The sequence below is a fragment of the Anastrepha obliqua genome, chromosome 2 (assembly GCF_027943255.1).
Source record: "Anastrepha obliqua isolate idAnaObli1 chromosome 2, idAnaObli1_1.0, whole genome shotgun sequence".
NCBI classification, from domain to species: Eukaryota; Metazoa; Arthropoda; class Insecta; order Diptera; family Tephritidae; genus Anastrepha; species Anastrepha obliqua.
The window spans coordinates 32,424,917-32,449,238 of NC_072893.1; the positions used below are offsets into that span (position 1 = coordinate 32,424,917).

Consider the following 24,322-nt stretch of genomic DNA (forward strand, 5'->3'; position numbering starts at 1 on the left):
TGCATATAACTCATTTAATTTGTGATACACTTTTCCATGACCATCTAATCTACGGAGCTCGTAATGATCTGCTGATCGATGAGCTGCAACGCTTAGCTGATGCAGGTTTGCATAAGCGCTTTTTAATTTCAACTACTTACGTATGTTTCTAAATGTAATTCACTCTGGGAAACAATACCAAACACCCGGGATACAAAAACAAAAACAAAAGACAAATGCAGACCTGATAGTAAGGCCTTTATTGCACGCCCGTAGTCATGCATCAAACCAATCAACTTTGCAACAAAAAATCTAAATCTATTGAATATAACCCATTGTTTAAACTTCCAACAATGAAAAAAAAACAACAGAAAATGCAGTTATAGCTTAGTTGTTTTATGTAAGTACCCTGTAGGGAAATCTACCAATTAGTATTGATGCACTTCATTTTTTAATAGACCGGGCGAATGTATTTAAATCCGATAAATTACATCAACGATGGATGAAAATTGTAGTCTTACTCGCCCGGAAGCCACTTTTGCAATCTATATACTATGCTTTATATTAAATATATGTTTAAGAGTGAAATTCTTTTTTGGCTACATAAAGGCTCTCATGGGAACCGTTGGTGCCGTGCTAGTACCTGCAAAACAACTAAGATGTTCCTGAAAAACTTGGCGGAGTGCTAGCGAAATTCCTTCTCAGACAAAGAGGGGGTTGAGCTACGATCCCTGACCAGATTAAGTACGGGTCACAAGATGATTCAATAAAAATGGGCTTCGCTTCAATTCAGCGAGTGATGGGCAAGTACACAAACTTGTAAGGTCGCGAAATCTCTCTGGCCACATGTGGATCGGGAGCGCTAGAGCGAGCTTCTGAGGTTAACAAAATCTCAGCTCTCGAATCTCGTGGGCTGTGGGCTTTCTCACAGGACACTATGCATGCTGTGAGACTTGGAATTACCTCGAGTCCTTTTTACGTCGGATGTATGAAGGATGAGGTGAAATCATCCCAGCAACTTCTCCTAAGCTGCCTTGCTCTGGTAGGATTAAAATCTCTACGCCTTAAAAATCTGATGAATTTCACACACTCTAAACCCATCCTACCACCACCTCTCCCCGCCCTCTCCCTTCATCCCATCGGTTTTCTCTTTCACCTTACCTCCTTCACAAAGGTATCACAAAGGACGAATTCGTTTATCTTCATCCAAGTGTGCCCATTCCTTGGGTAATCATTCCAACCTCACTTAACGGGTCACAATTCACTGTCTACATCTCGTTTGGAGGATGAAGTTTGTACATTTTCTTTGCCGCTGTCTGGTATTGGTACATATTTACATATTTATCTACATATACGACAAACTGCTAAGATTTTTCAAGAAATCTGAGGAGTTGGCTGGGGAGGGGAGTAAAGAATCCGCACCCCACTTGTCCCTGCCTATCATTTTAAATACTATCTCTTGGCCTTAAGTGTGATCGACAATATTGCCTGAGTGCTTGGAAAAGTTTTCGGTCATCCTCAATTCCATTCCTAACCAAGTTTTGTGAAGCTCAGGAATTCTGCACACACTGCACACAGATTAAGCTTAGCTTTTCGATAAATGTACTTGCGTATTCGAATGAAAATATTTCTCAATAGATATGGATCGCTTATTGAAATTGGAATTGTTTTCTAACCATCTATTCAATTTTCTGCGAAGTTTTAAGTATTTTTTTATTAACATTGGGTTTCATAGCATTTTTCATACAAAAATGAATGAAAGTGTTCCCAGTTTAACCTTTGGGAAAGATTAATTGAATTCCTTACCAGGCCCCAGTAAAATGTGTTAGGTTCGCCGGAAAGACGCTGCAAGACGAAGCAGGCAGTCACAAAATGGATATCGAAGTGCTCTATTGCTGATTACTATGTATTCTTTCCCCACTTCAGATTTTTCCTGCAAGGTATTTAGTGCAAGATTAGAAAGAACATTGAAAAATTGTAACAGAACAGAAAATTGTATTTACTTGAAAGAGCGTTTGTCGGTCGGTTTTGTTTTTTTTTTTTTTGCACCGTAGGTAACCTGGGGTGTGTGAATTTACACAAAGAAAGGAATATAATAAATATACAAACAAAAAAAAACTTACCCATATCATTACAATAATTGTAACAAATTGAAGCCAATCAAACAAAAACTAACTAATAAACTGCATTACGGAAATTTTGTATAAGAAATATATAGATAATTATTCGAATAATAATTTATATTTTGTTGTACTAGCGTAGCAATAAAATACGTTAGTAAACATTTCCGCATTTATATATGTATGTATGTGCAATCAATAAACCCTTTCATATATGCACCAACTGGCGGTAAATTATTTTTAAGCTGCTGTACGCACACACTCACGCGCATAAAATTTTGTGCATTTATGCAAGCACTCAATCAAATCCTCCACCAGCAATATACATATGTATGTATGTATGCATGTATGTGTGTATGCACGAGAACATACACTCAGGTGCTGTTGGCACACATCTATTGTGCTAGTTGTTGCTTTGCCTTAATTTTTACGCTTCCTCTGGGTTACAGCGCCACGTGCATAGTAAACAATAACAATATAATTGAATTGCTCAATTTGTTGTTGTTGCTAATTATTATGTGTGTTTTGGGAAGTGACTTATACAAAAAGCTAAACTAAATAAGTCACCTAATTGAGTATAAACTAAATGACAGGCCGTGAAGTAGAAAAAAATGCGATACAAGAAAAAAAAGTTAACAAACAAAAAACAGCTTAATGCAGTTGACCGAATTCAGTTTTTTATCACCACATAGTAGCTAATTTGGTTTACATTGACTATTTACGAAGCGATTAGCAATAGTTTAATATAGACATTAATAACTTTATAGCCAGTGCCAATGAACTTGACTTGAGGTTTATCCACCAGTGGTAATTACTAATCATTTACGTATTTAATGTTTTTTATAACTTAGTTTATTTTTAGCTTAACTTTATGAAATATATCAAAAAGTTAATAATAACCAATTAACTTTTTATAAACAATTTTAAAGTTACTATAACAACTATTGGTTTTTTCTCATCCAACCACTAAAGTGAGCCGATAAACTGCTCCTAAATTTGAAGCGCCCTTTAATTGTTTTTATTTTATCAACTGCTTAGCAAAAGTAAATTTCATACCTGTTAGTAGTTCCAGGAGATAGAGGGAAATGAAATTGCTGATGAGCTTACCACGAAGGGGACTGACTTGGCCTTAGAGACCTCCTACCCAGTCATCGGCATCCCTCTGACCGTTGTTAAAGGGGAACTGCACAAATTATTTCTAAGGAAAGCGCAGAAAAGATGGAGCTCCCAAGCGAATTGGGTAATAAATAATAGAGAAACGTAAATAATCGAGTAAATCGAGTGTCGCGTTAAATTGTTCGAAGTAAATTTGTAATATTATTAGTAAAATTATTAACTCCTGGAATTATTATTTGCGCATTACTTATTTAACATTTGGGATAGATTTGTGTCGAATGTAAGAGAAGTGTACAATTTGGGTATTTGAAAAAACTCATTTTTCCTTCCATTCTTTTCGCGCACAACACAGTTACATTCAGTTGTGAGTTACAGGGTATTAACAATGCAAAATTCTGTGGATAATCGCGATTTTCAAATTAGACAAGGTACGAATTATACAGAAATTAAACAAATAATGGGAAAAACGTGCGGCGTTTTGAAACATGAAAAACATTTTTGTTTTTAATATTTTGGTAGACATATTCCTTAAAAAAATATATAAAAAAAGTTCAACTTTTTAACAAAAGCTATTTAAAAAATAAGTTGAACTTTAAAAAAAACTTTATATATTAAAAAAATTAAATTAATTTAAATTTTAAATTAAATTTTTTGGGATTTTATTTTTGGAAAATTTTGATAAAATTAATGAAATCTTAAAAAGCATTGAATATATTTAACTTGGTTGTTTTGAGTTTATTCAACGAGGCATAGCAACGGATGCCGGGTATTGTAAAATTATGGTTATTAATAAAAAATTATTTTCTATGAAATTATTGTTTGTAATTCTTTTATATACATATCCTAAATCCCTCAAAACTACTCCTGCGTGAGCGGGGCCGCGGGTTACAGCCAGTATTAAATAAATCTTAAACTTACTAATTTTTTTTTTAATTTTTTCAGTTTACAAAAAAAAAAATTTTTTAAGTTGAAAAAAAGTGTAATTAATTTAAATTACCTTTTTTGGGAATTTTTCTTTTCGGAAAAATGTTGATAAATTTAATGAAATCTTAAAAAGAATTAAAGATATTTCACTTTAAAAAACTTTATATAATATTAAAATTCATCATAGACATTGACTTTTTTTCAGTTTATTCCTTATGTCTATATCTATATCCATTTTCAGAAAAGTTGGCATCTTTTCTTTTAGATTTTTTTATAAAAAAAGTTGAACTTAAAAAAAATGTTATAAAAAACTTCAGTTGTGAGTTGCAGGTTATTAATAATGGAAGTCAACAAAGAGAAAATTCGGTATATTTTACAGTTTTTCTTTTTGATAAATGCGAAAATGCAAGCCAGGCCGCTGAAATGTTGAATGCCGTGTAGGCATTTTTGTTGTTAAAGGAAATGTCAATAAAATTACAGAAATAGTCGTAGTTGATCGGAATGTTAGTAGTTATAGCATCGCCCATAAAACAGTTGTAAGCCATTTGCGCAAAAATAATAGATTTCTCTTTCTTTAAGGGGGAACGCCACTGTGGGGGGTAAAAAAATTGTCGATTTTTGGGAAGTTTTTTTTGTAAGTAGGAATGATTATTCGAGGATCGGACAAAAGGCAATTTATTATATATGTATTATATTAAACTATGTTGATGTACATAAATTTTTATTAAAAAATATTGAAAATTGACAAATTTATGTAAATAAACGTAACGAGTTAAAAAAAAATGTTGTCATCTAGTGGCAGCGATACAGCAATGAATAATCATCTGAAATCAAAAAACCAAACATTTTATTAATCTACACAATAGCGGCTATCGTTTTTGTTTTTTTTTTTTTTTGTCAAAATGGTGGTGATTTGAATTTCGATGTGTGTTTTTCACCATTTTTTTGATTTTCTACAGGCCAAAAAAAATATTGTAGTTATTTTCAAAATTTTTAAAATCCGCTACGTATAACGATAGCCAATGTGATAACAAAAATTTTGAAAAAAAAATTAAAATCGGTTCATTAGTCTTCGAGAAATCGTTGCCACCGTATCAAAAAAAGTCGTTTTGAGAAATAAGCGTTTAAAGTTTTCATTGCGTATTCAATAGTTTTGCATGCAGTTACATCTATCTTGTATATCTCAGTCAATTTTTAAGATTTTAAGTTAATAATTTTTTTACATATTACATAAAAAAATCGATTTTTTTGAATTTTCACAGTGGCGTTCCCCCTTAACTAATATTTCTTTTTTTTTTTTGTTTTTTATTTGCTTTGTTTTTTACTTATTATTATTTTGAATGAACACTATTACATATTTTGACTTCAAATAACAATGTGAACAATGAAATATGTAAGCAAAGAACAAATTTTTGGCATAAGTGTTCAAAGCGGATTAATCAGCTGTTCTACTGATATCACTTTCTATAGATACGGCTTGATAGCGATACTATCCAAAAAAAATCTAATTGGCAAAATCTAGTACTCCTAAACATATTGCATAAATCTTCTCTCCTATAATCAATACTCCCAAGGAGCTATCTCGTTTGGATATCAGTTCCCGCAGTAGGCACTTTCATACCTGGTTTCATGTTAACGTTTGATTACCTTTGGGAAATTTCATTATCCACTCCCATCTCCTTTCTAGTGCCATCACAACGATCAACCTTATCAATAGATTTGTTTATGTAAAAATGATCCAGAAACTTGCCAGTAACTTAATATCCTAGAATTTGCATTCACAGAGAAAAATACGAAATAAGGTACAACTGATTAAATTTTTGGCGGGAAAAACTACAAAAATCAAAAATTGTTTCAGTCGAGCTACGTAATTAAATAAAAAAAAATGAAGCAAATAAAATGCAAAATAACGAGCTTAGCATCACATGATTTTATTTTGTCCTCAATAATTTGTTCCATTTCATCATTGCTGTCAGATGGAGAACTTTTCATTAGCAATTGCCTTGTAGTGGCAATCACGGCTTTCTTCATATAATATTTTCCTTGCTTCCGTCTTTGCATGTGTGCATTGTGCATTATGTACATGTAGAGCCAAGTCAGTTAATAACCAAGAAGTACAAGCATAAATCACAAAGGCTGCTTTCAATGCTTGGATTTGGATTTCGGAAATTGCAGCAACGATGACTGGAGGCTGTGGTTCAGAAGTGCATGCCTCTATATCATGAGCCGATTCCTGTTTAATATATGACCTCAAATGAACTTTATTAACTTTATCTAAAATATATTTACTTACATTCTCCATTTTAATCACCTATTTTTTACTTTATAATTTTGATTCAATTCGCAAATTAATTCGTTTATTTTTATTTTGCGATCAGCTACTTTTCTTTGCAATCAGCTGTTTTTCTCACGTCCAAATTCTTTCAATTAAATATTTATCCAGCATAAACTTACAGCTTCCCCTCAAAACGAAATGTCATTTTGCTCTCTCACTTCCCCCTAGGTAGGTAGGTTAGATAGCAAGAGTACACTACAAGTAGCAAGTCTCTTTCTCTGCAGGATCCCCACAGCTTCTGCAATAGGGGTTGTATGGAGTTCCAAGTTTCTCTGCATAAGTACCGATCACCCAGTGACCAGTGAACACCGCAATGAGTTTGAAAATTGAATGGCGGGGGATTCCCATCACCTTAAGCGTTCTGTTTCTATCGTATTGGGACCATAGTGTTTTCGAAATAGCACACGATGAGACAGACATCTTGCGCTTTTTTTTAGAAAGAAATTGTGTAGCTTCCCTTTAACAATGGTCAAGGGGACACCATTGTCTGAGAAGGGGACAACTGAAACCGGTTCTGTCGATCGCTTCCTGGCAAGCTCATCGGCAATTTCATTTGCCTCTATATTCCTGTGCCTAGGAACCCAGATAAGGGAAAGGTTTCCTGCACGTTCGAGACGTTTGAGTTCCTTCTTACAGGAGTTTACGAGAAGAGAGCAGCAATACGGCGACGACAGGGCTTTGATCGCAGCTTGACTATCGGAAAAACTATTTATGTCTCCCTACCAACAGCGATCCCTAGGCATTTTGCATGCTTGCAGGATCGCGAAGACCTCTGCTTGAAAAACGCTGCTCGTTTCCGGCAGTTTAAAGGAGACCGAAATATTGGCTGATTTAGAGAAACAGAGGCACCTATATCCGTGGCGACTCTCCCTGCTCTAAAAGATAGCCCTAGCAGATCTCTCAAAACCCAGAGAGATCAGTCTGCAGTACAGAGAAGGAAGGGGAGATCTGCTTCAAGATGCTACTATGTCCTACAGCAAGTTGCCTCCAGAGGCCAATCTCCTTCAACCTAACAGCGCTCTGAGCATCAATGGATTAAACTTGCAGATCCACGGGAAGAAAGTGCAGAATGACGTTGAGGGCAGCAGTGGGGCATGTTCTACAAACACCAGTGATGCGCACACATGCAGTTCTCTGCACTCTATCTAGTTTAGTGGTGTTGTAGCCCTTCTGAAGAGCTACCCAGCAACTTTGCAAGTTTTTTGGAGTTCATGGGCACTAAATCTTGATAGTTTGTAAAAATTGTTACAAGTTAATTAACTCTTGAACAGACCTAATGTCTTGTTTATCCTATTCTGAGACAACCACCTAAACCTAATCTAATCTAATAAATAAAAAAAATATTAAAAACATAAAGAGTGCGCTTGAGCAAACTAATATATTTACCTGTTTAAACTAGAATTTTATTACCGCCACTGTATGCTTCCATATATATGATTGCCATGCAGATCAGAATCTTACCACAATTTTTGCGATATAGGTATAGCTTCTGTATATTATTTACATTTGAACGTAAATTTTGGCATTTGATTTGTTTTAGCAGCGCACGCTTAAGCCCTATAAATATGATACCATATAAATTTAACATGGCTTTGTTAATTTAACTGATTATAACATCGATGCGTAAATACGACCATACGATACATACATACATATGTTTAATAAATTTCTTTGTTAGCTCTTAACATCGACTTTCGAGCAAAATTTATTGTTCTGCCTCCCAACACAAATTAGATTTGTATGGCCGCACGCTTAAGGCAACGTTCCATGCAAGCGTGTATGTGTGTGTATGACATATGGGCATACATATGTATGTATGTGAATCCTATAGGCATGTCATGTGTTACTGTGTATTTTAATCAAGTGTTAATTAAATAAAATTTTTGGTACAAAAATAACTTAAGTGCTAAGTTACCGCAGTTCTGTAGCGTGAGAAATGGCAAATTAAATTTATTGGCACAATAAAAATCATTTAGATTTTCACCACAAAGATTTTTCCCCAATAAACCAAATTATGCTTATGTGATTAAACACAGTAACATTTTGATTGAGTAATAAAATCCCATTATCAATGACTATTAAACTAAAATAAGTGTATAGAACTGGGTTTATTTTTAACCTGATTTCAGGTACTATTCTTTGATTTATCATTCATTTGCAAGACAGGAAATGTTTAAGTCAATAAAAAGGCTAATCTCATTTATAACTGATTAACTGATAGTGAAGGCCACAATCGCACTCTAATCGGAGTGCTCAGTGGTGCAATTAACAAAAGCAGCGGTTGTAGGATTTTTCGGGGTGCAGATGCCCTAAAATTTCGCATGGTAACTCGATACAGTGCACGCAATTAACAAAAAAAGTTATGACTATATATTTTTGAGGAATCTACCAAATTATAAATTCTGGCTACTCTTATAAAAAAGGTTAATGTGAAGAATGGCACACAGAGTTCGATTTACACACCTATACCTACTCAAACTGTATGCATAGCTAATACTTGGGCTGACTAGTTGATGAAATGCGTACGGAAAAAGAGTTCTGTTGGATCCCTCGGTCAAAATGACTGAAATTGCATCAGAAACGCTCTCCAAATTGTACTCTCTGGATAAGTGTACAGAAAAGCTCGAGGGAATGAGCACCACACAATTTCCAGCTGGCTTGAATAAATAATGCTTTTTGCGTGGCGCCCGTTTCTCCAGAAGTCCCTTGCGGTGATCATAACAAGTCCGTGGAGATTCATCTAAAATCAATCGTACAAAAAAAATTAGTTTTATTAATATGATCGACGCTTTTTCTTTTCAAAATTAACAATATGGCGGCCGCAGGAAATATTTTTCAGATTTTCGAGAGAAAAACCGACAAGTAATTGTTTAAAAAAATTGAAATTTTTGAAATAAAAATAAAAAAAATAAGTTTTGTTGAAATCTACCAAGCGGTTTTTAAGTTACAGTGATCACCAGTTCAAAAAACATAGTTTTGAGAAAAACGTATTTAAAGTTTTGCTATCGATTTATGTATAGTTATACGAATTATTTAATTACTTGTGTACACTGTGTCATCTATTCCTGGGTATGGTAATATGAATTTGCTGTTGCCTACGTAGCATTCTACCTTATCGACTGTTATCGTTAGCGGGCTTATCTGCAACTTCCATACGTGCAGCTGCTGTTAGCTACTTTCTCTTGAATGCTCCGGATCGTCCGAGCGCCCTTCGTTAATTGTTGAATAACCCAAAAAGTATTTGTCGGATTCACTTCAAACTTTCACACAATATTTCTATGATATTATACTTTAAGGAAATGCAAAACAACTTAAATTTTTTTGAAAATTCTGACTATCCTCAACTCCCTAAGTTTAAGTAATTTTCCTGAAATTAAATTTACAATACATAAATTTGCGGGTCATGTTTAAAATTTTATAAAAGATAATTTATAAGACGCAGATGGTGTCGAAGAAGTGCTCTTCATACACTTCATATAAAAGTATAGCATCCGTGGCGGTAAAGCGAGATCCAGTAAAGTACCCTAATGAGCGAACTCTGCCCTTACTTCTATACAAACTAATTTATTTTACTGTATTGCACATACCGACAAATATACTCGTAATTGAACGAGCAGTCAATTGAACACTTAATTTTACTCGTGCACGTACATATGTTTCCATTTTTATTGCCACATTTAAATTAACCTGCATCGAAGCTTAATTAAAATTTGTTAAAATAAACTTAGCTAAACTCGTTTTCCTGTGCTTCAAATAGAGCAACACACCACCTGAAATCTTTACACATACAAGTACTCGTCCATACATAAGCTGTAGATATTATCAGTCACAATTTCTGCTTCGAATGTTCAAATCTTATAAGAAATACGTCGTTTTAAGGCGTTTTACAGATAATTTAAAGAAGAATTTGATATTTGATGAATGACGATAAATAAAAACATGTGCTATATACTCACAAATATATGTACACCCAGGTCTATATGTACTAATATATTGTTGTGTTGCACCTCAGTGTTTAAGTGTGCGCGTACTGTGCTGCTGGAGGCTATGATACAGCGGACTTTTTCTTTCGCTTTTATGGACCAAAAAAAATTCAAATCCATTGTCAGTCATTTTAAAGTCTTATGTGAATATTTAACTGCTCACCTCTTTAAAAAGTTTTCCGAACGTCTGGCGAACAGCCAACCACTGCCTCTCTGATAGCGGCTACTCTGCTTGCAAAACTTGATTATTTCAAAAATTAAATGTAGTATTCACAGCTGTCGGTGATGCCATGATGATAACTACATATTTATGTATATAAGTAACTTTAGTGAGAAAACAATTAATTATTTATTCTACACATAAAATATTCGATTAGATTAATAAGTCTCTTGTGATAATAAATTAATAAATATTTGATTTATTAACATACATATATACATATATATATATATATATTCACAAGCACCTACGTGCATTCGTATTTCCGTTCAAATGTCCATCACGCACCACTTGGGTTCAGTGTATCGGGGTAATAACACTGAGCAACAAATGAGGAAATTTGCTACCCCACTACAATTTTTCTCTTATGTAATTCCAGCTCCAAGCAGCGAAACTGAATAAAAAAGGAACGTTTTTCCTTAGAAGTTTTTTTTAATTTTTTCTACTTTTTAAGGACTCAGTCCAATGTATGTATGTATATATTATATGTATGTATGTACATTTGCAAATATGTACGCCAATTAAACATTTTAGTTGCTGACTTTCGTAAAAAATAGTGTCGATTCGAGATGTAAATGCATGTTGCTTAGTATCATCATCCATACTGGTATTTATGTATGTACACAGACACCTTCTAGCTGTTTATGTATGTATGTACAGACATATTTGCGCCAAAGCTGACAGTTATGCCGACAGAAGTTATCTGCTTGAGATAAACTAATTTCCATTGGCGTAATTAGCATGCATATATACCCATATATACCTGCAATTGACACTTTGCGTAATAAAATAATAATTTACAATATAACTGATAACAATAATAGCTTTAATAGCAAATAAAAGAATATCTTGTATTATAAAAGGTTGAGCGCCTGAAAGCTGAAAACAATTAAGTGTCGCTATTGTTGTCTAATATTTGGAATCTTTCTGTAGCAAATAGCAACTTAAAAGGTGGTAAATTAAAAAAATTATTATATGTAAGCACAAATGCTAGCTAAGTATGACTAGATAAGCACAGTGATGCAAACATTCAAATAAATGTCTTGGCAGCAATGTAGTGTAGTGAAATGTTACTCATACGCCATGCTGAAACATACTGAATTCTGTAATTTCTCTAAACTTAAAGGGGTATTCCAGTGTAGAGGCATGAATTTCGCTCGGTTTTTGAAGCGCTGTACAAAGAAAACACAAAAAATTGTACTATCCAATTTTTTACCATTTCTTTATTGATTATAAATTTTTCCATTAAAAACTAACCAAAAAAACCTAAAATTCACAAAATTATGCGCAGTCGAAGCAGAGGGTCCAAAAAGAGGATGTCCTGGCGTGTATGGATCGAACCCTCCTGGTGATCTGAAAAATAAAAATCAAATGGATTCTTAATTATTATAGATTCCATTATCGAATGAGCCTTAGACAAGTTAATTCACAATATGGCGGCTGTTTGAAAAAAAAACATTTGTTTTTGCATATTTTTCCAACAATTCCGATTTTTTTGTTTAAATACTAAATGAAAAGTTATAGTTTCGAGCTAAGGTCATTCGATGAAGGTCTGTACGAAGAAAATCCTCCCCAAATTTGAAGTAAATCGATTCATTAAAACTCGAGATATCTTTACCGCCAGCTCGAAAAAAGAAGTTTTAATAAAAAGACAGATTGGAGCCGATGCCATGTCACCAAAAAGACTATAACTCATAAAATAATAGGAACTTTAAAAAATCCTCTTAATGGCATATTCTTAAATGTCTAAACTTTTAAAAAATGCAAAAACCAAAAATTCGATTTTTTTTTAATTCTACACTACACATTAAAGCTCTAAAGGAATATTTAGTTTACTAATCATTCAAAATTTTAGCAAGCGAATTGATTTAAAAAATTATTATCGCATTTTTCTGCAACACATCATCGTTTAATAATCCAAAAGCAGCACATTTCTTTTTTGTAATATCCTTAAACAAATGTTTTTATTTTAATAGAACAAAATCATAATTTTCTTATCATTTAAGGCTATTTTCGGCACTCATATAAATATCTGCAACTATGGTTTGACAGCTGAGAATGGCAAACCGCGTTAACATTTTTGTTCAGTGAAGTTTTCTCAAGTCATCACGAATCGTTTAACTCCAGAAGAATGCTCCCAAATGTGGAAATTTACTTTGCAAAACATAAGTAAAAAAATCTGCTCGCGAAGTTTATAAAGCGAAGTTTTGAAGAAGACGTCGAAATGTTGATTCGTCGTCGTGCTCAACTTGTTAGTCTTTGTCCTTCGACTATGTGGAAAATTTTACCTTAGGATCTTAGTTTACGTGCCTATAAAATACAGTTCGTGCTTTACTTAAGTTTTTGACCATCTGAAGTTCTCTTACCAATTCCATGAAATTACCATCGAACTCCATTATTTTTTTTTTGGCACTTTTTCTCAGTAGCTCGTTAACACCTTTTTTACCTCTCAAGGTGGCTAGGAAAAATATTCTACTCTGTCAACCCAATCTCGTTGTACAAGTTTCATTAAAGATTTAAAAGTGCATTATTTTTATCTGAACCCGAACTAAGATCTTATTATTATTATTGCTATTATTGTTATTCTATGTCTTCTGCCAATTTGCAGATATCAGCTAATGACAGTCTTTCTCTGCATACACATTTTACATTGTCTTATGGCAAACACTATTTCAAGCACGAATGCGCTTCACTATCTGCGCTCTTCCTACTATAATTTAAGTGTCCACGTAAGTGTGGGAAGATTTGCACTGAGATGCTCTGAGTAAGAACCAGAGACGCATTTTGGCGCAATTTAATATAGTAGGCGAATGATGGTTATGTTATTCCGATAGGCAGATATTTTTTATGAGGAGTTTTTTTATGACAGAAATAAAGTCGGAGGTTTGCCATTGCTTGCCGAGAGGCGACCGCTATTAGAAATAACTTTTTATTCATTTTGGTGTTTCACGAAGATTCGAACCAACGTTCCCCGTATTCCGAATGATAGTCACGCAAAAACCCATTCTAGGTTTCCTAAATTTTTGCACTAGCCCAATGACCCATATATATGTATGTGTGTACTATATGCAGATAAATACCCAAAGAACTACTTTTATTGTGCATACTCGCATAATGGCAGTAATTCTCTGCTAGAATCTATGGCATAGCCATAAGGCTATGATGATGATCGTTTCGAAACGTTGAGGACTAACAATCATATATATATATACGGAGATTCTAACCTACGTACTCAGAATGGTAGTCACGCGACCACTCTATAGGTTTCGTAAATTTGTTCACCAGTCTCAAGGCGGATTACAAAGGGAATATATTCGAAGAATTATAGACTGTCGTCTATAGGCGTAGTTAGTAACCAGTGAGGCCTGCTTCAGCCTCTTTTCTGATTTTGGGTTTCCTCCTTATCAGCTTAGAATGAATTGAGTATTTCTGATTCTTTGCTTTAAATTATTTGGTTTAGATTTGTGTCTCAAAGCAAGGAATTTAATTTACTTCGTTTTGTATGAACTCTTTCGAAATGAGCCAATTTATTTTAAAAGTGGTTATGATATTTTCATATTTATTATGTTAGAATTACCGCTTCACCTACTTTTATGGAACAGCATCACAAATTGGAGGAGACGCATAAGCTTCAGTCATTTATATTTATTTCTTTTTAAATATTATAATTCAGCTTATAAACATTGCTTTTAATGAGGAACAACAACTTTGTTAAACATAAAAATACGTTTTCTTCCGGTTTTTTTGCGACTTTAAATTATACTCATATATTCGCATGCATAAAATGTTCTTACTTTCAATTTCAATTCCTTTGTTTTACTCACATATTTTTCAATTTCAAATTAATTTGATACGAGGGTAGTTATTTATATTCCGATCCTTGAGTCTGATGTGTTTGCAGCCGCCATTTGCCAGTTCCGTTGGAAAGTTTGACATATTTTACCATAAATACACTCAGAACATTTTGATGGGTGAGCCATATTAGTGTTGTTTATAGAGGCTTTAAACACTCATTTCGATTTAAAAAAAGTTAAATTCAACGGTGAACATTTTCGTGCGATTGATTACACAATTTTCGATGTAGATGAAAGTGGCAAGAATGTACCGATGAACTAAAATCATTATAAAGCGAACAGGCACCATTCTTTAGCACCTTAAAAAAACGGCGATTGCTGATCGCTCACCGACGAATTCCGTAAAGGTCGTCCAAAATGAGTTCTTGTGTCTGAAAATCCGCCATACCACATGCAGTTAGATTGAGATATACCTATTTGGGCATTAGAATGTCAAACATCAATAAAATCTTGCTTGATCACTTTGCGGTAAGGCCGATGTGTTCGCGTACACAAAACTTAAAAAACGTCCCACGCGAAGCTCGCGCCGATTGGTGTAAGAAAATCTTGAAAAAATACGATAGCGGTGCTTGAAAATCTGTGTAGAACTTCTACACGCCTGAAATTAGACAACAATAGACTGTTTGGGTTTTCCAAGATGAGCCGGATCCAACAAAATTGTATAGTTTTTCATAGTATAAAACCAGTTGTTTGTCACAAATATTTGAGAAATTACCAAAAAGAACAAAAAGGCATGAATCATCTTTCACCCATTCGATGCGAACTCCCACACATCTTTTAATAGGATTTTTAACAGACCGAAGTAGTGAATGATGGCCTATTCGCCGTACAATTCTGAGTTGGCACGAATGACTTCTTTTTTTTCAAGAACAAACTACGATTTTCGACGCCAAAAGAAGCTCTTAAGGAGTCCCGGTGGTCTTGAGCTCGAAAATTTAGGTTAGTTTCACGAACTTTTTCTACAAGAAAAAAAATTTAAATTATATTTGAATTTCTAAGCATTTTATTTAACGTCTTTCACATACAAAAATTAAAACAAAATTTGTTTTTAATTTTAAAAATTTAAAATGGCCCTCCCGAAAAATTGGACCAGGACGATGTTGTCCATTTTGGCTCTTCTATTTATCTGAAACACAAAAACCAAAAAAATTATTAATCAGTAGAACTGTAGCTATGTCCCGCCACTAGAATAAAAAAAAGTATACAAAATGGCGCGATTTTGAATTTTGAAATAATTGAAATAATAATATGATTCTGGTACGGGCGATAGCCATTGATGTTGTGAACATTATATTGACAACATTAGGCCGAAAAAAGTCGCTTCCAGATAAATTAATTTAAAATTTAAGGTACAGGAGCGCGCAGACCGCTCTCTACCTAGTTAATGGGCTGTAGAAGTTATAATATGGGGAATTTCCGCATGAAAATTTCACAGTATATTCTTAAGATCCTATACTTTCGAAATATCAAAACAACAAAAAATCGATTTTTTGAAATTTATAGACCACCGCGTTGCATTCAAAATACATGTTTCAGAGTTGTCTCAATCGTACTGGACGAAGTCCTTCGCTTGCGTGGTTCAAATGACTGCAAAAGGGTATTGATCATCATGGAGAAGATTTTGAAAAGCAATGAAACCATTTTCAACCACCACTGTTAATTTTTCCATTGTTAGGCCAGAAATATAAAATGAAGGTCAGAAATGAAATGCAAACAGGTTTCAGTGCAACTGATTTCATTAAAGCTCTCTGCCTGTTGCCATATTCGTTTTTCTTTTTAAATTTAAAGCTATCTCGACCAATTGATTACTTCGTTATAAAGATAGCCAAGCTGTTCTGATGATTAAATTAACAAGATTTAATAAAAACAATGCGGGCAGGTAGCAATTTGCATCTGTGTGTGTGTGTATTTCATGCACATTATTTTCTTGGTATTTTGAAACAGGTCTTTCTCAGCGAAACTCCAAACGAACAGTTCGAATGAAAGAAAACAAGGCAATTTGTCAGGCAGAAATGTTTTGAAACAAAGCATTTAAGAAATTGAAAATATTGTGCATAAGGAATCAAAAAGTAAATAAATAAATTTATTCTGCAAATAAAATTTCGAGTAAAATTGCAATTAGGGTCCAATTTTTCTGAAGTATCTTCAGCGCCGTTTTTAAAATTATTAAAATTAAAATTTTCTTTTTCATTTTTGTATGTCAAAAAAGTTAAATAAAAAGCCGAAAAAAATTCTATATCGTTTTTCATTTTTTTATTGTAAAAAAATTCCTGAAAATACCCTTCATTTTCGAGCTTTAGACCACCGGGACCCCTTAACGGCAGAACAGCGTGCCGGGCATTTGGTAATTTGATTTATAAACTAAATAAAGACATTTCTGAAGTTACGTATTGACCTCAGGTAATGTGTTCTGGAACTTTCAAATCACTATTATACCAAAAAACTTACACGTGTCTGGAATTTGGGGTTTGATTTTTATGACTTGAAATAAAATGTGCTAACTGCATTTCTTGTTCTTGCTTTTCTATTTTTAGTTAACATAATTTTATATTTCGTTTTACGTCGTATTATCTCATTACTTTTTTTCTTGGCTTGATCATCATCATTAAGCTAGCGCGCTCGGTAGCTTAAGAAATTAGCGAAAATTTCAAGATTCTTCCATTGTACGCTGCTAGATCCAGCGGCTAGCTTTAAACATATATATGTGTGTATGTAGTTTGACTTATGAACCATAAGTTATGGTGATTGCAACTTTGAAACCAGTTCATTTGGCTAGACCGGTCACATATTAGCATCTTCGTTTTCGATCCATGCACAGACTCAAAGCGTGCGAATCTGCGAAATTTTATCTATCCATATTTTATTAGTTGTGACTGTATTGTGTTAGTGTGTCTACTTTTTTATATGTATGTTTGTATGACGTCACGCCTATAAATACAATACATTTGTTTGAATATGTGACCGGTTCAGCCCTCTGATTTGATCGCCGCCTACTAAGCCAATGGCTTATTCGCTGGCTTAAGGTTCATAACCCAGATCCAATACGAATAATTTCAATAATGCGGCGGCTTAAATTAAAGCCTTTCATATTTGAATTAATTTAATGTATGTATTTTACAGTTTGTTTACGAAATATTGCTGCAATATATTGTAGCATCAGTTCAGTTTGCATATTTCGTTTATTTAATACTTTCTTTCAAAAATAACAACTTATTTGCATAAATTTATTACTCAGTTCCCAGAATTTCCAGAAAGTTGAAAGCTGCAGTTGCGAGCAAATATATAATCAATGCAGTATTTTGTCAAAACATTTCATAAAATTTATCACTTGAACTCATACAATATAAAATGGTTTACTAAAACAAGTTAAATAGCTGCTGAAAAATTTATTGCATTTTTAAGCAGCAGACAGTGGTGAAAGTATGAAGCGATTTTCGATAATGCACATAATTTATATTATATCATTAGAGAGCAAGAAAAAGCAAAAATATTGCTTACAATATATGCAACCCACCTTTCTACCAGTCACGAAAGCTGCAAGAATCATAAATAGAAATAGTAAATAATGAGAAAATTAAACAATTAAGAATAACTAATTTCATATTTCTTATAAAAATGGAATAAATCTAATTAGAGTGCCTCTATTTCATATTATATATTTTTTTAAATTTCCAATACACATTTTTTTCTCTTGTTCACTCCTCTCGGGAGCATAGGGCCTCGACAAGACTCAGTCTTGCGTTGGTTTCGTTAATCTATTTCTGACAGGGTAGGTTATTAGCCTGCCGCTACCAGTCCTAAGTAGTGGGAATGCTCACCTGTCTATGCTTAGGAACAACGCCTTCTTCCTGCTAGAAGCGCCATCTGTGTGTCACATTTTTCTGCCAGTAGGATCACACAGATGATTGAGGACTTCGCTAAATTTGGTGTGGCTGCGCTATTACCGCGGTTGCCCGCTTCCTCTTGCTGGCGCCACTGATGCAATGTGTAGCTATGTGTTTTTCCTTGTTTTTGCTTGTTTTAGCAGCCACAAGGCAAATAATAAATAATGCTCCGACTATTGTGAGGGATTAAAGATGGAAAGTATAAGTTTTTGGGGTTGAGGAGTGAGATTTTTTTTTTTTATAAACAGGGAAAGTAGGAAAATTTGTAAAAGTGCGAGGACCGAGCTTTACGTGGGATTCGAACCCACAACCTCTGGGATGGCAGACTAGTGCACTTACGCTAGACTACCGAAGACTACACATAAAGTAATATACATATATTCCAAAGTAGAAATTAGTTTAAAAACAGAATAAAAACAAACAGTTTTTTTATCAATATCGACTTTTTTTAGTAAATTGTACCCTATATTAATTCGCTTCCAACTCGAAACAGCCTTGGGTACGGCCATTTACAGCAGCTTAAGCATGAAAAGATTGTATTTTTATTGTAAATCACTAGTTGTAAGGCACTTTTCGATGAACGTATTTATAAGACTTTAAGATACTTTCTAATTTCCCAAAAAAATGCCTTGGCATGGGCAAAAGCACTTTTTCATAAATTTAAAGTCAGATCAATTCGGCAGAGTTGACAGTTAAAATTTAATTTTTAAACGAAAATTCGGTTACAATGTCGATCGATGAAGCATCGCTTTATCATGCAACAAACACGAACTTCTCTCTGCGTAATATACTGGCGCTTCACTTTTTTCTGTCAGTTACAATATTTAAAACAAAATGTGTGTACTTCGTATATAAAATTGGACGCAATTATTAGCTATTTAATATTCTTGTAATAAGGCGTTTATATTCTTTGAGTGTTTCGCCGAGCTCTGACTCCAATTTGCGGTGTAATTTTACAGTTTTATGTCGCTTCCGAATGGCAAATATTGTTTTTTATTAGGATCCTTTTTATGACAGGAATGCGCTCAGAGTTTTGCCATTGTTTATCGAGAGCGAGTGTTCTACCGAATGGTAGTCTCGTATAAAGCGATACGGCTACGGCAGCCGCTGAACGTAAACGATAATATTGTACACGTTCAACGCGCTGCTAAAATGGTCACCAACGTGTACGTTTATGAAACAACGATCTACGATATTACGGAACGGAACGGTGGGGAGAATTTATTTACATGGGACTCTTATTAGTCTCACCGTGTCAGCTGATACGGGCGTACGTATACGTTGGCGAGTGTGAGCACCATAACTACTGCTTAGGCGTTCAAATTTTAATGATCAAAATGTGCGGGGTTAATTTAATACTTATACATTTTTACCATAATCACAAAAAATATTTATTTGATCACTAACTACACACTATACATATTTAAAAAACTTGTACTTCTTAAAAAATGTATGCTTTAATAAATCAACTAATCTGACTGGGGCGAGTAATTAAACATTTTATTCAACTTTTTATAAGAGGACTTCTTTAGCTGTGCATTTTTAAGGTTTACATTTTGCTTTTTTTCGAAAAATTAGTGACTAATAGGTCAACTAAAAAGGCTTTGCCAAAAATCCAGAAATATGTGGCTAAAAGATATGCAAATTTCATTAGCGTGCTTAATAATTTGGTCACTGCGTGGTAGCCTCGAATTGTTAAGTAGGTTTTTAGAAAATGTATATGTAATCGAGTAAAACAATATCTGAGCAGGGTAAGGGCGCTAAACGTGATGACAAAGTAATATAAAACCATTTTTGTTTTTCTGGTTTTTTTGTAAACTTTAAAACAAAATTCTATCATTGCTAGGTTTGAAATAAAGGCGATAAGTAAAATAATAGAATAAATAAATAAAAATGTTGTGATTTTTTATGCCATTAGTACTATTATTATTTTTGTTTTTTTTTTTTTGGTTTTTTTCTTTGTTTTGTTTTTGTTTTTTGTTAACTTTGAACTGCAGGAGGTTTTTAGTTTTATGTACGCATTATTCGAAACTTTATTCAGTTTCAAATAATTTTTGCAATTTTTTAATAACACTTTCTTCTACAAATTCTCTCAGGAACACTTTCCAGCGGTCTTTTGATTTCAGCTCAATACAGAAAACTAAACTTTTGTATCGCAAAATATGTTTTTTAAAGCAAAAGTTTTAAAAGCAAAGGTCTTTTAATTTCAACTCAACATGGAAAACTAAACTTTTTTTAATAAAAATTTAAAAACAAAGAACTTCGCAATGCAAAAATATACAAAAAGAATTATTTATTTTTGACACATATCCGAAAAACTCAAGCAACGAGTTTTGCCATAGAAAACGAAAAAAAAATAAAAGTATAAAAAAATGTGCCCGTGAACCAACGTTTCTTTTTTCTGCTTCTGATCTATTTCTTTTAGCCATATCAACGGTCCGGTGACTAAAGCCGAAGGCGCACTTCTGTCTCGCGAACAGAATAGAAGCCAATAAATCAGAAAGTCTTAGCAAACACACACAGGCGTTTCAAATCAATTCAAACACCTTACCAACTACAAACTTTCCACTCAACACTTTTTTCACTCGACCACTCAACAATTTTCCGCTCCTTTCTACTAATTCACAACACACGAAATACCAACAATAACTCAAGCCCCACAAATACAAGAAAGCTCGCAGTAACAGTCGGAAGCAGAAAAGTCACAGAAAAGGGGAAACCACAGTTAAGTTACCAAAATAGATTTCACCAGATACCAGCGCGCATCAGGCCTTCTGCTACGCAATTCCCGATTGCGAATCGTGCGGCTGTCTGTCAACGAATTGTCAACGAAACGCTTCCAGCACGAGACATTCACACAAAATCACCACGAAGATGTAAACCAAATGTCGCCAGAGCCTACCGCTGCACGCACGGAAACCTACGCCATATAAATTAAAACAAAAAACATTAAACAGTTATAAAATAATTTTATTATTTTAATTTAAAATTATAGATAAAAAAATTGTGTTAAAAAGTCTGTGTGATATTATTGTTTTAATTTTTAGTATTATTGTTTAACTGGTAATATAATTCTAAAGCGTCAAACTATATAAATTTCTTAATTTAAGAAAACAATACCATTAAACTATTTAATTTTTCGAAAAAAAAATTAATTAAATCGCGTGTAATTGGCGCTCCCATTACGTTTTGTACGCTTAAATAAGTTAAGAGATTAAACTTGATAGATTCCGAATTTCTTAGTCAAATTGAAATTATTTTCCACTTAAAAGCAGGGTTTCTGTATAGTAGTTAATTTATTTGAAACTAGTTAAAATAATTCAACGCAGAGCAAGTTATTTTTGTTCACAAGCGCTTAGAGCATTTTTTTCCAACTGACTTGTAGTTGTAAAGTGCTTTTAAATTAATTTACTGATACTTGAAAACTTTATAATTTAATTATATTAATTAATTTTTTTGTTTTTAAATAATTAAAATTCGGAAATAAGCATACAAAAATGCTAGGAGATTTCACGCCTTGCCTACAAATCGTCACACATTTTAATTATTAAAAACCAAGTAAATATTATTTTATATATTTTTAATTTTTTTAAATAAATATTAATAAAAATAACAAATAAAAACACATTATGCCGTCGCCGAGTAAGAAGCAATCGCAGCCGCATTTGTCTTTGGTGACCAACAACAGCGATGATTACCGTAAATTACCGGATAGTGGATCCATCAATAATGCCTTCCAAGCACCGTCAACCCCACAAACGGCAACAACAGATATCATTGATAGTTCCGATTTCATATCCTCCACAAATACAATCAACACTAATCCCTCAAGTAATGATGATGAGCTAATTTTAAGAAATAATGCCAAAAATGAATTAAATATTCGCTCGTTGAGCAAAAATAAATCTTACAACCAAAACAACAATAACAACAACATAAATGACAACACACCCTACTACATTAGTAACAATGGCGTACCACATGGACACTATCGCTATACATTGCCATTACCGCTGGCAGTGCCATTGCCACAACCCTTACCGCCATCAATAACACTACTACAACAACAACAATCAGAAAAAGATCCTACTCAACAACAGGATGATAAATTTAGATTATATACAATATATGGAAATGGTGAGTTGAAAAGCTAACATCAGCAACAACAACAACTACAACAGGACACAAATGAAATGATTTACCCAATATATGAATACTTTTTCTTTCTGTCCACATATTTATGCATTGTAATGAATCTTTTCTATTCTTATTAGCTACTTATTTATCACTATCTTTTCTCGTTAGTACTTACTATGCTTCACTTTTCCCCTATTTTACCCTACTATGCTCCTTTTTCCACCTCTTCTCCTAATATTTATATCTTTCGATAATTTATTTATTATCTTAATGGTCAATGTGCCAGGTAGTATAGCGTACCCTTTTTATGGTGTCTGCAATGAGGCAATTCACTACTCCCGTGAAACATTTCACACACACACACACACACACGAACTCCATGCACAAAAAATTCCAATTCTTGAAGATGTATACCAATTTAATTTAAAAAACATTGTTCTGAAAATAATAAAAAAACACAAAGGATTGAGGAATTTAATGAACGCCCTAACCGCCGTGCCTACACACATCAGAATTTTTCCAGTAAAGGCTGTAATTTTTCAAATGTAGGTCAAAATTCATACAATCGCCGCGAAAAAATAATCATCTTAGTTTTTTGTTGGAATGTTTATAATACACCGTACAACAGTGCTTTTCACACACATGGGAAAATCGATATGTGCGCGATGCTACATATTACTCAACGGTAGTAAATCTGCGTTTTCAGCATAGCATGAGAATTTCAAAGTTTCAGTTAGGACCCAGTATTAAAAAAATATTCTATTTCTAAGCTTCAGAATTCAAGCATCGTTTCCAATTTGTAAATTCAGAATGATTGCTATTTTTGGTCACTGATTTTCAATCTTCAACATTCTGGAAGAAAATTATAGGGTTAATTCCAAAGAGAAAAGTCATGTAATTGTAACAGTTCGCCTTTAAAACAACTACAAGGTGGCGCAAAAATAATCGTCCCATGTTATTTGATACTTGGCAACTAAACAGCTGCACTACACAAACAAACAAGCATTACTCAAAATCATAATCATATTGTTTTATTTAGTAAAAAAGTAAAAAAAAAAAAACAAAATCTATTCAATTCTAATTAACTTTGCGCCACCTTATACAAGGTAAAGTCCAAAATACTTAAGGCTGGCGTCATAAAATTGTTCTTGAGGGCGCCAGCTTTTTAATGAGCTAATGCGTTGGAAGTTACATCCTTAGCTGACTTCCAGTGAAAGCTTGGTGACATTCGGTTCAGTGGAAGCGAAGTTATTGCGTATAAGATATCAGTATGTTTGTATCATCGGTACAAAAATCAGTTTCAAACAAAGAGCTAATATCAAATTTTGTTTTAAAATCGGTAAAACGTTTACCGAAATATTTGAATTGATCAAAAAAGTTTATGGGGATGATTGTCTATCTCGTGCCGGAGTTCATGAGTGGTTTACATGTTTCAGAGACGGTTGTGATGATATAAATGACAAGGAACATACGGGCCGCATAAAATCAGTAATCACCGAAAACTTCATCGAAATTGTTCGTAAATTTATCAAAAATGAACCGAAGATCTCCAAAACATCGTTCGAAAGGTATGTGCACGTTTCATTCCACACAAGTGAACTGAGGACCAAAAATTTCTCAGAACTCAGAATTGGAAAGACCTCATTCTCTCCTGGTGATGAAAACGTGGAGTTTCCAACATGAACCTGAAACTAAGCGTCAAAGTGCCGAATGGAAGGCCTCAGTCGAGCCACCACCCAAAACATCGCGTCTGGAGAAGTCAAAAATCAA

At 33.7% G+C, this 24,322-nt stretch overlaps 1 protein-coding gene across 2 annotated transcripts in view; it reads left to right on the forward strand.

Moving 5' to 3' along the window:
* LOC129237095 (solute carrier family 41 member 2) overlaps positions 1 to 24,322 on the forward strand; it is a 127,069-nt gene that overhangs the window by 73,607 nt on the left and 29,140 nt on the right. Inside the window, exon 2 of one of the 2 annotated variants that reach the window (XM_054871514.1) lies at positions 20,841 to 22,552. The exons of the other annotated variant lie outside the window; for it this stretch is intronic. Coding sequence (XP_054727489.1) covers positions 22,045 to 22,552 — 508 coding nt within the window. The 5' untranslated portion in view covers positions 20,841 to 22,044. The remainder of the gene's footprint in view (positions 1 to 20,840; positions 22,553 to 24,322) is intronic. 2 annotated transcript variants of the gene reach the window in all.